The sequence below is a fragment of the Muscardinus avellanarius genome (assembly GCF_963383645.1).
Source record: "Muscardinus avellanarius genome assembly, chromosome: 1".
Classification (NCBI taxonomy): Eukaryota; Metazoa; Chordata; class Mammalia; order Rodentia; family Gliridae; genus Muscardinus; species Muscardinus avellanarius.
In genome coordinates this window covers 229,432,952-229,444,898 of record NC_137786.1, presented here as the reverse complement: position 1 = coordinate 229,444,898, position 11,947 = coordinate 229,432,952, and the positions used below count along the sequence as shown (strand labels likewise).

Sequence of the window (11,947 nt, the reverse complement as noted above, 5' to 3'; positions counted from 1 at the left end):
CAGCTCTGTGCGCCAGGGGCGGGTCTCAAGGTAGGTCCCACGTGCTCCCAGCCCGGCTTCTGACTGCGGCCCAGGCGCGCTTGACACGCCGGATGTGACGTCACCGACCCGCGGTTCCGGGAATCCGGCGGGGGAACCGGAAGTCGGCTCGGCGGGACGCCCAGATGACCGGAAGTGGGCTCTGGGCGGCGCTGCGCGGCCTGGCAGGCGGGCGGCGGTCCGGGGGCGCGCGGGGGACGGGCCGGGGCGGGGCCGGGGCGGGGCGGGCGGGCCGGGGGCGGGCACCCCGCGTCGCCGCCAGACCCCGCCTGCTCCGGCGGCCGCGGCGGCGCGGCCATGAAGCTGAAGCTGAAGAACGTGTTTCTCGCCTACTTCCTGGTGTCCATCGCCGGCCTCCTCTACGCGCTGGTGCAGCTCGGTGAGCGGGGCGGGGCGGGTGCGCGGCCGCCCGAGGGCCCTGCGCGGAGCATCCCGCCCGGGGACGAGCCCTGCGCAGGCTCCATTCATCCGGACAGCCCCCCGCGGCGCCCCGGAGGGAAGCCGCGGGCCCTGGCCAGCCTCACCTCCCACCCTCTCCCCGCTGTCCGCAGCCAGGCGGGCCTCCTGGCAGTTTCTCGGGCACCCCGCTCCCGCTCGCCATCGCAGGCTCTTAACCCGCCCCCCGGCCCGCGGCGCCCTCCTCCCGCTCTCCCTGCGCCCCTGGCTCACCTCCTCGGAGAGGCCTTCGCTGACCACCTGCGCTAGAGTAACCCTTCGCACTCCCCATCCTAGCTCGTTCCTCTTTATCCCTGCATCACCTATAGGACAGTTTGTAATGCTTTGGCTGATTCGTTTCTTTGCTTCGTGTCTGCTTCCTCCACTAACTTGACAGCTTCAAGAGGGCGGGGACCTTTTCTCCCCTCTGCTAATATCCCCAGCACCTAAGACAGTGCCTCTCAGAGGAGTATTCAATAAATATTTATCTATTGATGGAATCAGTGAATTTAATGAGAAGTCTTTGGTTCGCACAGCCCAGGGAGCAGATGGAACACTATACCTCCTATGCAGGGATTTAGGGACAGTAACACTTGGTGATCTCAGAGATTTGAGGCTGCCTTTTTGGGGTGTGTTGTCACAGACCTGTAATCCCAGCCTCCCGGGAAGCTGTAGTTGAAGACCAGTCTGGGCCACTTGCAAGACCCTGGCTCAGGAAAAAACGCTGAAGATGTAACTCAGTGGTAAAGTGCTCCTGGGTTTAATCCCCAGTAACAATAATAATTATTATTACTAAAAAAAAGGGTTGGAGTTGTAGCTCCGTGGTAGTTTTTGCCTAGCATGCACAAGGCCCCAGGTGCAATACCCAGCACCAAAAAACAAAACAAAACAAAAAAACCACCAAGCCAGGCGTGGTGGTGCACGCTTGTAATCCCCGCGCTTGGGAGGCTGAGACAGGAGGATCCCACAGGTTCCAAGCCAGCCTCAGCTACTTAGTGAGGCTCTCAGCAACTTGGTGAGAACCTGTTTCCAAATAAAATATAAAATAGGTCTGGGGATGTAGCCCGGAGGTAGAAAGCCCCTGGTTCCACCCCCAGTAACAACAACAACAACAACAACAACAATAATAATAATAATAATAATAATAAGTAAATATAAAAAATGGGCGTAGTTGTGCATGCCTGTAATCCTAGTAATTGGGAGGCTGAGACAGGAAGATCATAAGGTTTGGTGCCAGCTTCAGGTACTTAGCGATGCCCTCAGCCACTTAGTAAAACTGTTTCAAAATAAAGAATGAAAAATAAGGCTGAGGGTGTAGCTCAGAGGTAGGAATGCCCCTGGGTTTAATCTTCAGTAACACACACACACACACACACACACACACACACACACACACACTCTTCAGGCATGATGGCACAAATCTGTAATCCTAGTACTTGGGAGGCTGAGACAGGAGGATTGCAGGTTTGAAGACAGCAAGTAGGCTGAGGGTGTAGCTCAGAGGTAGGAATGCCCCTGGGTTTAATCTTCAGTAACACACACACACACACACACACTCTTCAGGCATGATGGCACAAATCTGTAATCCTAGTACTTGGGAGGCTGAGACAGGAGGATTGCAGGTTTGAAGACAGCAAGTAGTTGTACTTTCAGCAACTTAGCAAGACCTTTTTTTTTTTTTTTTTTGTACTGAGGATGGTTACGGGCATTCTACCTCCAAGCTACATCCCTATCTCTATTTTTTTTTTTTTATTCTTTATTTTGAAACAGGGTCTCACTCAGTTGCAAAGGGCCTCACTAAGTATTAGCTGAGGCTGCTTGTGAACCTCCTGTCTCAGTCTCCCAAATGCTGGAATTATAAGCGTGCGCCACCACGTGGGGCTTAGCAAGACCCTGTTTTAAAACCAAAAATAAAGCTGGGCATGGTGGCCCACACTTGTAATCCCCATGCCTGGGAGGCTGAGACAGGAGGATTGCACAGGTTCAAAGCCAGCCTCAGCTACTTAGTGAGGCTCTCAGCAACTTAGTGAAACCCTGTTTCCAAATAATAGCCCAGAGGTAGAAAAGCCCCTGGGTTCCACCCCTAGTACCACCAAAAAATAATAAATAAATAAATAAATAAATGAATAAGCCAGCACAATGGCATACACTTGTAATCTTAGTACTTGGGAGACTGAGACAAGAGGATTGCAGGTTCAAACCCAGCCTGGACAATTTAGTGAAACCCTTTCCAAATAAAAAAAAGATAGAAGCCAGGTGTAGTGACACACACCTGTAATCCCAGTACTTGGGAGGCTGAGACAGGAGAATCGCAGGTTTGCAGCCAGCCTCAGCTACTTAGACCCTCTGCAACTTAGTGAGACCCTGTTTCAAAAATAAAGTATAAAAAATTGGGATGGGGATGTAGTTCAGAGGTAGAATGCCCCTGGGTTCCATCTCCAATACCACACACACAAAAAAAAAATTAATTCAATAAATAGGGCCAAGGAGCCGGGTGATGTTACATACTTGTAATCCTAGCATTCTGGAGGCTGAGACCTGAAGATCACGGTTCACGGACAGCCTCAGCTACTTAGTGAGGCCCTCTGCAACTCAGTGAGACCCTGTTTCAAAATAAAGAATAAAAAGGCCGGGTATGGTGGTGCACACTTGTAATCTCAGCGCTTGGGAGGCTGAGACAGGAGGATCGCACAGGTTCGAAGCCAGCCTCAGCTACTGAGTGAGGCTCTCAGCAACTTAGACCCTGTTTCCAAATAAAGTATAAAATAGGCCTCGGAGTAGAAAAAGCTCCTAGGTTCTACCCCCAGTACCACACACACAAAATAAATAAATAAATAAATAAATAAATAAATAGAATAAAAATAGGGCAGGGGATGTAATTCAGGAGTCAAAAGCCCCTGGGATCCGTCTCCAGACCCCCCCCCAAATAGGGGTGTAGATCAGGGGTAGAATGCCCTGGGTTCAATCCTCAATAACACACACACACAGTCCTATATAAAAATATTCACTTGTTTTGTATGAGCTCAGGATGTAAAATTAGGACCAGCAGGTAGAAAGAATGTAGACAGATAATCTGCTCAATATCCAAATAAAAAACTAGCAGAACTGAGGATATAGCTCAGCGACAACATACTTTGCATGTGTGAGGCCCTGAGTTCAATCCCAGCACTGAAAAAAAAAAATAAAGTAACAAGTAGAATTTTTAATTAATTAATTAATTGATTAATTTATGGGTCTAGGGGTGGAACCCAGGGGCATTTGACCTCTGAGCCGCACCCCCAGCCCTATTTTTTATTCTTTATTTTGAAACAGGGTCTCACTAAGTTACAGAGGGCCTCACTAAGTAGCTGAGGCTGTGAACTGCGATCCTCCAGTCTCAGCCTCCCGAATGCTGGGATTACAAGTGTGCGCCACCGCGCCCAGCTTAGAATTTATTAGATAGAGACAGGCTACTATTTGAGTCAGTGCGCTCCCTAAAACCTGAGGTATAGAAACAGCTAAAAGAGAAGTCAGGGAAGCCCCACACTGGGAGGCTGAGAGAAAGATCATAGAATTGAAGCCAGCCTCAGAAACTGTGTGAGACCCGGATTCCAAATACAAAAATAAGCCAAGTGCGGTGGTGTACACCTGTGGTCCTAGGAAGTAGGAGGCTGAGACAGGACTGCAGGTTTGAGACCAGCTTCTACAGCCTGAGACCTGCAGCAATTTGGCAAGACCATTTCAAAACAAAGAGGCTGGGGGTATAGCTTTGTGGGAGAATGTCCCTAGGCTCAATCCCCAGTACCCAAAAAGCAAACAAAAAGTTATAAGTTTGGGATAGAGCTCAGTGGTGGGGTGCCTGCTTAGCATGTACAAGGCCCTAGGTTTGCTCTCCAGCACGCATACATGCAAAAATAGTTGTATGTGGAGTCCTGCGTTGGCCAGGAGTTAAAGAAGAAGGTGGTTTGGGGCCCTTTGGGTTGCTGAACAGTCTGTGGTTCTCTGCCCCCACTGCCTTTCCTTATTGGTGCCTCCTGGGACCAGGCCAGCCATGTGATTGCCTCCCTCCCCTGCGGGCAGCAGCTGAGCAGCTTCGGCAGAAGGATTTGAGGATTTCGCAGCTCCAAGCAGATCTGCGGCGCCCGCCCCCCGCCCCTGCCCAGCCCCCTGAGCCTGAAGCCCTGCCTACCATCTATGTCATTACCCCCACCTATGCCAGGTATGGGCTTTGGTTTACCCCAGGGGGCTGCATCCACCAAGAAGCTGGGGTCGATGATGTCGGGGGCGGCTCTGGACTTGGGGATGTTCTTTAAACTAGAGCATGCCAAACAACTGCATAATGAACCATATCTTTCCTCTTAGATTTGAGGGAAAAATTGTTGTTTTTCTATTAAAATTGATAAAGTCATATTAGGAAATGCCTATAATCTCAGTACTTGGGAGGCTGAGACAGGAAGGTTGAAAGTTCCAGGACAGCCTCAGCAAAATGCCTCTGGGTTCAATCCCCAGTACCAAAAAGAAAAAAAAAAGTAGAAAGAGGCCTGATAGTCATACCAGTGTCTGGAAATGTTTTTACACACTATTATTCAGTGTTACGCTCTCCTTTTTTTTTTTTTTTTTTGGTGTGTGTGTGTGTGTGTGGTTCTGGGGATTGAATCCAGGGGCATTCTACCTTTAAGCTACACCCCCCAGCCCGATTTTTTATTCTTTATTTTGTAACAGGGTCTCGCTAAATTGCAAAGGGCCTCACTAAATGCTGAGACTGTCTGAGAACCTGATCTTCCTGTCTCAGGCTCCCAAGTACTGAGATTACAGGCATGTCCTAATATGTGCCGCCACTCCCAAGCATGCCCAGCTAACAGTGTTACTCTTTACCATGCACTGTACTAACTGTTTTACACTGGCTTTGTTTTTGTTTTAGGTCAAAATCTAGCTTTATTATTGATTAAACCATTTTGGAGATGCGGTGTTGGATGTGGTAGGCGATTAACATGCCTTCCTGGATTCAAAGGGCTGGTCCCTCCAGGCACAGGCAACCCTAGACCCCCTTCTAGGTCACATACATACCACCAACCCTGGGCAGGTAGTCTGAACTAAATGATAAAGAAGCCCAGAAGAGCCTGAGCCGCTTGTGCCTTCTCTAAAATCAATCTTTCCTCCTGCCCCAAAGAGCAAGGGATGAAGGGGCTCCTCTGAATTTCTCTCCCTGCAAACCCAGCTCAGGAAAAAAAGAACCTGTGCTACTGGTGTTTTAATTAAATCGTTAATTAATTAATTTTTTTTGGTGGTACTGGGGTTCCTGGAAGCCCTTCTACCTCTGGGCTACACTCCCAGACCTAATTTATACTTGTTTATATTTTGGAAACAGGGTCTCTTAAGCCAGCGTGCGGCTGGCTTCAAACCTGCGCGATCCTCCTGTCTCTGCTTCCCAAGAACGGGATTACAAGCGTGTGCCACCACACCCGGCAGCTACTGGGGTTTTATTATCTAGCTGGGTGTGGTCTCTCAGGCCTGAAATCCCAGGGCCTGGGACACTGAGACAGAGGGTTTCTGGTTTTAGGCCAGCTTCAGCAACTCACTGCGACCCTCAGCAACCTAGTGAGACCTAATAAAACAGGGCTGGGGCTTTATTTTATTTATTTATTTATTTATTTATTTATTTATTTATTTATTTATTTATTTATTTATTTATTGGTGGTACTGGGGTTCCTGGAAGCCCTTCTACCTCCGGGCTACACTCCCAGACCTATTTTTACATTTTTTTAAAAATTTGGAAACAGGGTCTCCTAAGCCAGTGCGCGTGGCTGGCTTTGAACCTGCGCGATCCTCCTGTCTCTGCCTCCCAAGTGCGGGGATTACAAGCGTGCGCCACCACGCCGGGCTAGGGCTGGGGCTTTAGCCCAGAAGTAGAATGCCACTGGGTTCAATCCCCAGTGCCACGTCCCGCAAGTCATCCTCTTGTTTATATTTTAGAACAACATTGTTCTATGATGTTAGTCCCATTTCACATCAGAATAAACTCGAGGCCCACATTGAGCCATTTCCCAAGATGTCTCATGTGATATAAGCTGCAGTGCTAGGATTCAATTCCAGATCCTCAGACGCCAAAGCCTGTGACCTTCACCTATAGTCTCAGGTCCCCTGGGTGCTGTGCGAGGTGGGTGAAGGACGGGAGCTGGAAGGGCGGGGCGCTTGGGTACGGCCAGGGAGATCAGGGGACGCAGCAGCCGAGTGAGCCCCAAGGAGCTGCCGTCAACTGTCCTGGTGGTGTGGCCGGTGGCACCTGCCTCTTTCTTCTCCGCATCTCTCCCCCTGCAGGCTGGTGCAGAAGGCAGAGCTGGTGCGACTGTCGCAGACCTTGAGCCTGGTGCCCCGGTTGCACTGGCTTCTGGTGGAGGATGCGGAAGGCCCCACCCCGCTGGTCTCGGGGCTGCTGGCCGCCTCTGGCCTCCTCTTCACCCACCTGGTGGCCCTCACCCCCAAGGCCCAGAGGCTCCGGGAAGGAGAGCCAGGCTGGGTTCGGCCCCGTGGGGTGGAGCAGCGGAACAAAGCCTTGGACTGGCTCCGAGGCGGAGGGGGCGCTGTGGGCGGGGAGAAAGACCCACCACTGCCGGAGACCCAGGGAGTCGTGTACTTCGCGGATGATGACAACACCTACAGCCGGGATCTCTTCGAGGAGGTGAGCACCGGGCTGGGCTGGGTGTCATCCCTTCTTGGGGACCAGTGTTGCTGTAGCCGCTGGGTGAGGGGTGGGAGCGGTGGGCAGAGAGCCTTGTGGTTCTTCCTGCCTCTGCCTTCCCCCCAGCCAGCCTCTTCTCTGTTCTTCTCTCCTGACCTCCGTTAGATGCGATGGACCCGTGCTGTCTCGGTGTGGCCCGTGGGGCTGGTGGGCGGTCTGCGATTCGAGGGCCCTCGGGTACAGGACGGCCGGGTCGTGGGCTTCCACACGGCGTGGGAGCCCAACAGACCCTTCCCCATGGATATGGCGGGATTTGCTGTCGCCCTGCCCTTGCTGATGGCCAAGCCCAATGCCCAGTTTGATGCCACTGCTCCCCGGGGCCACCTGGAGAGCAGTCTCCTGAGCCATCTCGTCGATCCCAAGGACCTAGAGCCGCGGGCTGCTAACTGCACTCGGGTAAGGGGATGGAGACAGGCACAGAAACCTGGCTCTGGAATGGACGGGTGATGGAAGAAGTAGGGTGGCCCTGGGAAGGGGTGTTTGAACCAGGAGGGACCCTGTAGATCCCTGGTGGACCGCACTTACTCTACTGAAGGGGCAGCTGGTAGCCGGGGAGGGAGAGTGGCGGGCTTCCACCACGGTGTCACCCAGAGTCCTGGGCGCCATGGGCACAGAGAGGGTAAAGGGACAAAGCTCCATTTTATTTTATTGATTTTTTTTTGTAGTACTGGGGATTGAACAGTGGCATTCTACCTGCAACCTACACCCCCAGCCCTATTTTTTATTCTTTATTTTGAAACAGGGTCTCACAAAGTTGGGAGGGCCTCACTAAGTAACTGAGGCTGGCTGTGAACCTGCAATCCTTGGGTCTCAGCCTCCCAAGTACTAGGATTACAAGCGTGCACTACCATGCCTGGCTCCAAAGTCCCATTTTAGAAGCACTAAAGTCGAGCCGGGCGTGGTGGCGCACACTTGTAATCCCAGCATTTGGGAGGCTGAGACAGGAGGATCATGGTTCGAGGATAGCCTCAGCTACTTAGTGAGGCCCTTTGCATCTCGGTGAGACCCTGTTTCAAAATAAAGAATAAAAACTAGGGCTGAGGGTGTAGCTCAGAGGTCATCCCCACTACCACAAAAAAAAAAAAAAGAAAAGAAAAGAAAAGAAAAAGCAGCACTAAGGTCACCCCCTTTCCTGGTCCTTCACACTTTGCAGCTAACCCTGTGAGTGTAGAGGAGGTCGGGGAATCTGTTCTACACTGAGAGTCCCAGGAGCCTGGCTGAGGCTGGGCTCGGCTCTAGTGGAAACCCTCCCGTACAGGTACTGGTGTGGCACACACGGACAGAGAAACCCAAGATGAAGCAGGAGGAGCAGCTGCAGCGGCAGGGCCGGGGCTCGGACCCAGCCATTGAGGTGTGATGGCGGCCCCACCCCGACTTCCACCTTATTTCAGGCACAGACCTTGTGGGAATGGGCAGGCCTGCCCAGGATGTGGCTTTCCAAGTCCTGATTCCCTTGGGGCCAGAGGCAGCCCCTCTGGCCCCAGGGTGTGGCCCAGCTGCCTCTCCCCTCCCCCACCTCGCCATGTGGCACTGCCCACAGGCCAGGGACCAGCCGCCCTGGTATGGAGCTGGGTCTGCCCTCCATGGGGTGGAGAAGGACAGACGGACTCAGGAGGGAGGGTGACTGAGGAACTGGGTAACTTATTGGGGTTGGGCATGCACTGGGGGGCTGGAGGAGCTGGGCTGGACCCTCCCCACCTGAGCATGCAGACCCCCTTCCTACCTCCAGAATAAAGAATCTCAACCTGGGGGGGCCTCTTGTTTTCCTTCACTCGCACACCTGCACACCTCGGCCTTGTGTCCTGATCCAGGGTCAAAACTCAGGGGTCCAGGCTTCCTCCAGAGACACAAGCCAGTTCTTTCAGGGCCCCAGTCCCCCTGATGAGAGAGCGGTGGCTTCTGTCCAAAAGCTTTATTGAGTCTGAGTCTGTACACCACAAGCAGTCTCCAGTCCTTCCTGTGTGTCCTTCCCGTCACCCTGCTCTCCTCTGGTCCCGAGGACCCCCGTTTCTCTCCCTCACTCCATCTGGCTTACTATCCTTAACCCTCTAACCCCAGGGACTGCAGCCCCTGCCTGGGGCTTGGTAAGAACAGTGAGTTTTCCACAGTGAGAACAGTGTCCATCGCTCCCTCGCCCCTACCCCCACCCCCAACACCGGGTGCTAGACCTCAGGCGGATCCTCCTTGGGAGGGGCCTCCTCTGGGGGGGGCTCCTCGGGTGCTGGCTTGTGGGCAGCCCCTCCCTGTAGCCACGCTGACTTCATGTCTTTCAGCCCACCAGGGAAGAGATAGCCCTGGGTCTCTCCTTCCCCATCGATGACCCCTCCAAGCCCCTCCAGCGCCGTCTGCAGGTATCTCAGGCCGAGGAGCACCAGAGCCTGTGGGCGAAGCAAGGGGAGGGCTGCAGTGGGTCTGTGGCTCCTGGGCCCCAGGCTGGAGGCGAGGCAGAGCCCCAGATGCAGGGAGCCCTGGACACTGCTGACTCACCTGCAGCAGGAAGGTGACGGCCAGCATGCTGCCCAGCGTGCTTGCCAAGCCTTGCAGGTGCCCCAGCAGCACCTGGTGGCACCCTTGGGTCCAGAGGTTCAGGTTGGGCTGCCGAGGATCAAAGAGGGGGTGGGCATAGGGGTCTGAGAGGTGGCTTTGCAGGCAAGGCCGGGGTGAGTGGGGGTTGCAGCAGGAGAAGGGGACCCCATCGATTAGGTATAGGCCTTCCACGTTGCTCTGGATCCGGCTGCAAGAGGAGGGGCAAGGGTGTTAAGATACCTGCCGACCAGCCTACAGAAGAGGCTGGGCCTCAGGAGCTGAGAAGGAAACAGTCATTCACAGACTGTCTTACTATGCACCAGGTGTGCCCAATTCATTTTTTTTTTTTTCCTTGTGGTACTGGGGGTGGAACTCAGGGGCATTCTACCTCTGAGCTACACCCCCAGCCCTATTTTTTTTTACCCTATTTTATTTTTTTTACCTCTGAGCTACACCCCCAGCCCTTCTACCTCTGGGCTACGCTCCAAGACCCATTTTTATACTTTTTATTTGGAAACATGGTCTCTTAAGCAAGCACAGCTGGCTTCGAACCTGCGCGATCCTCCTGTCTCCGCCTTCCAAGAATGGGGATTACAAGCCTGCGCCACCACGCCCGGATACCCCCAACTCTATTATTTTATTTTTTATTTTTTGGGGGTACTAGGGATGGAACTCAGGGGCATTCTACGTCTGAGCTACACCCCCAGGTGTATCAACCTCACTAAGTAGTAGCTGAGGCTGTCCTCAAACCACAATCCTCTTGTCTCAGCCTCCCAAATGCTGGGATTACAAGCATACACCACCACGCCCGGCCTGCCCAATTCACTTAGGGTCACAATAGCTCGAAGACAGGTATCTATCTAAAAGATGGATACAGCTATTGCTATTTTACAGATGAGAAAATGCGTCCTGAGTGGCTTGGCATCATGCCCTGCGTGCATAGCGGATAAATGGCAGGACGGGAACCCATTCTCCAGCTCCTGTGCTCTAGTGACTGGGTGAGGAGAGGTGGGGTTTCAGGGCAGCAGGAGGGAGTCTGCAGAGAAGGAAGAGGAGGAAGAGGAGGGACGAATCACTCACTCAGCCACGTCCTGATCACTGGGGTCCAGGTAACGGCTGCTGACCCACTGGACACCAAACCAATCCTTGTAGCCATGGCGCCCGCAGCAGTGGTACCTCAGCTGTAGCTCATCCATCAGCCGTTTGGCTTGACAGTGCCCAGGCACCTCTGTGTCCTTGTAGTGACCCATCGCAGCCCCCAGGCCTTCCTCCAGACCCTGGTCCAGACTTAGAGGCAAAACCAGGGCCAGCCCCAGGGCAACAACCAGGAGACTCCCACCGCCAGCGGTGCCAGCAATCAGCAGCGGGCCCAGGACCCCTCGCCAGGGAGGGTATCGAGCTGCATCCAGACTTGCCCGGCTGGCTCCTGCACCCCCCAGTCCTGTGCCCAGGGCCACTGTCCCCGCCGCCAGGGCAGTCTGGGGCAGGGCAGGGAACAGGCAGGAGGGAGCCAGGAAGGTGCCAAGGTGCCGCAGCTGGACCAGGAGGTGCCCGCTACAGAGGAGGGTGAGGCCACCGGCCAGTGCCAGCAGCCAGGAGAGGAGCCAGAGCCCCTGAGCCAGACGGATGCGGGGCTGGAGGGGCAGCACCAGGGGCAGCACCGGCGCCATCTCCCATCTCTGCCCGAGGGAGGACGAAGCCGTCGGGGATGGGAGGTTGGCTGGGGCAGGATGCTGAGTCAGCCTGGCCTGGCTTGAGCTGGGCTAATGCCATCCTGACCCCAATACCCTGGGCACCCTCCCACCCCAGCCTTAACAACCCTCCCGCCAGCGCGGATTCGGGATGCCTCGGCCCGGCCCCCGAGGAAGGGCCCCGCCCCCGGGCGGAGGGCCCACTGCGTGACCCCGCCCCTGACCCTCGCGGAAGTGGGGCTCGGGCGGCGCTGCCCGCGGGGCGGGGGGCCAGAGCCGCGACCTCGGGGCGGGCGCTCGCTCCCACCCGCGGGGGGCCGGGGCGGCGGGAGGCGGGCTGCGGGCGAGGGTCAGCCGCCGCTCCGCCCCGTCCGAGCGCGGGCCGGGCAGGGAGGGGTTACCAGGCGGCCCGGCCCCCCTCCCGCGCTTCCTGGCGGCTCCGCGTCCGGCGCCTGTTTGTGCTGCGGCGCGGGGGCCCGGGCGGCCCCGCAGCGCCCCCTCCAGGCCCCTCGCGCGCGCTCGACAGCGCCCCCGGGGA

General features: G+C 54.9%; 2 protein-coding genes across 2 annotated transcripts; one reads left to right on the top strand and one right to left on the bottom strand.

Annotated features, from left to right (window-relative positions):
- Positions 1-336: 336 nt before the first annotated feature.
- On the top strand, positions 337-8,549 carry B3GAT3 (beta-1,3-glucuronyltransferase 3; the record flags this gene model as incomplete). Its single annotated transcript, XM_080708047.1, has 5 exons — positions 337-418; positions 4,498-4,672; positions 6,772-7,132; positions 7,298-7,588; positions 8,451-8,549. The coding sequence occupies 5 exons, from the start codon at positions 337-339 to the stop codon at positions 8,547-8,549; spliced, it is 1,008 nt and encodes a 335-aa protein (XP_080564173.1).
- An 805-nt stretch (positions 8,550-9,354) lies between these two features.
- On the bottom strand, positions 9,355-11,388 carry ROM1 (retinal outer segment membrane protein 1; the record flags this gene model as incomplete). The annotated part of the gene is made up of 3 exons (XM_080691971.1): positions 9,355-9,570; positions 9,680-9,926; positions 10,799-11,388. 3 exons carry the CDS (start codon positions 11,386-11,388, stop codon positions 9,355-9,357), a joined length of 1,053 nt encoding a protein of 350 aa, XP_080548097.1.
- Positions 11,389-11,947: the final 559 nt, after the last annotated feature.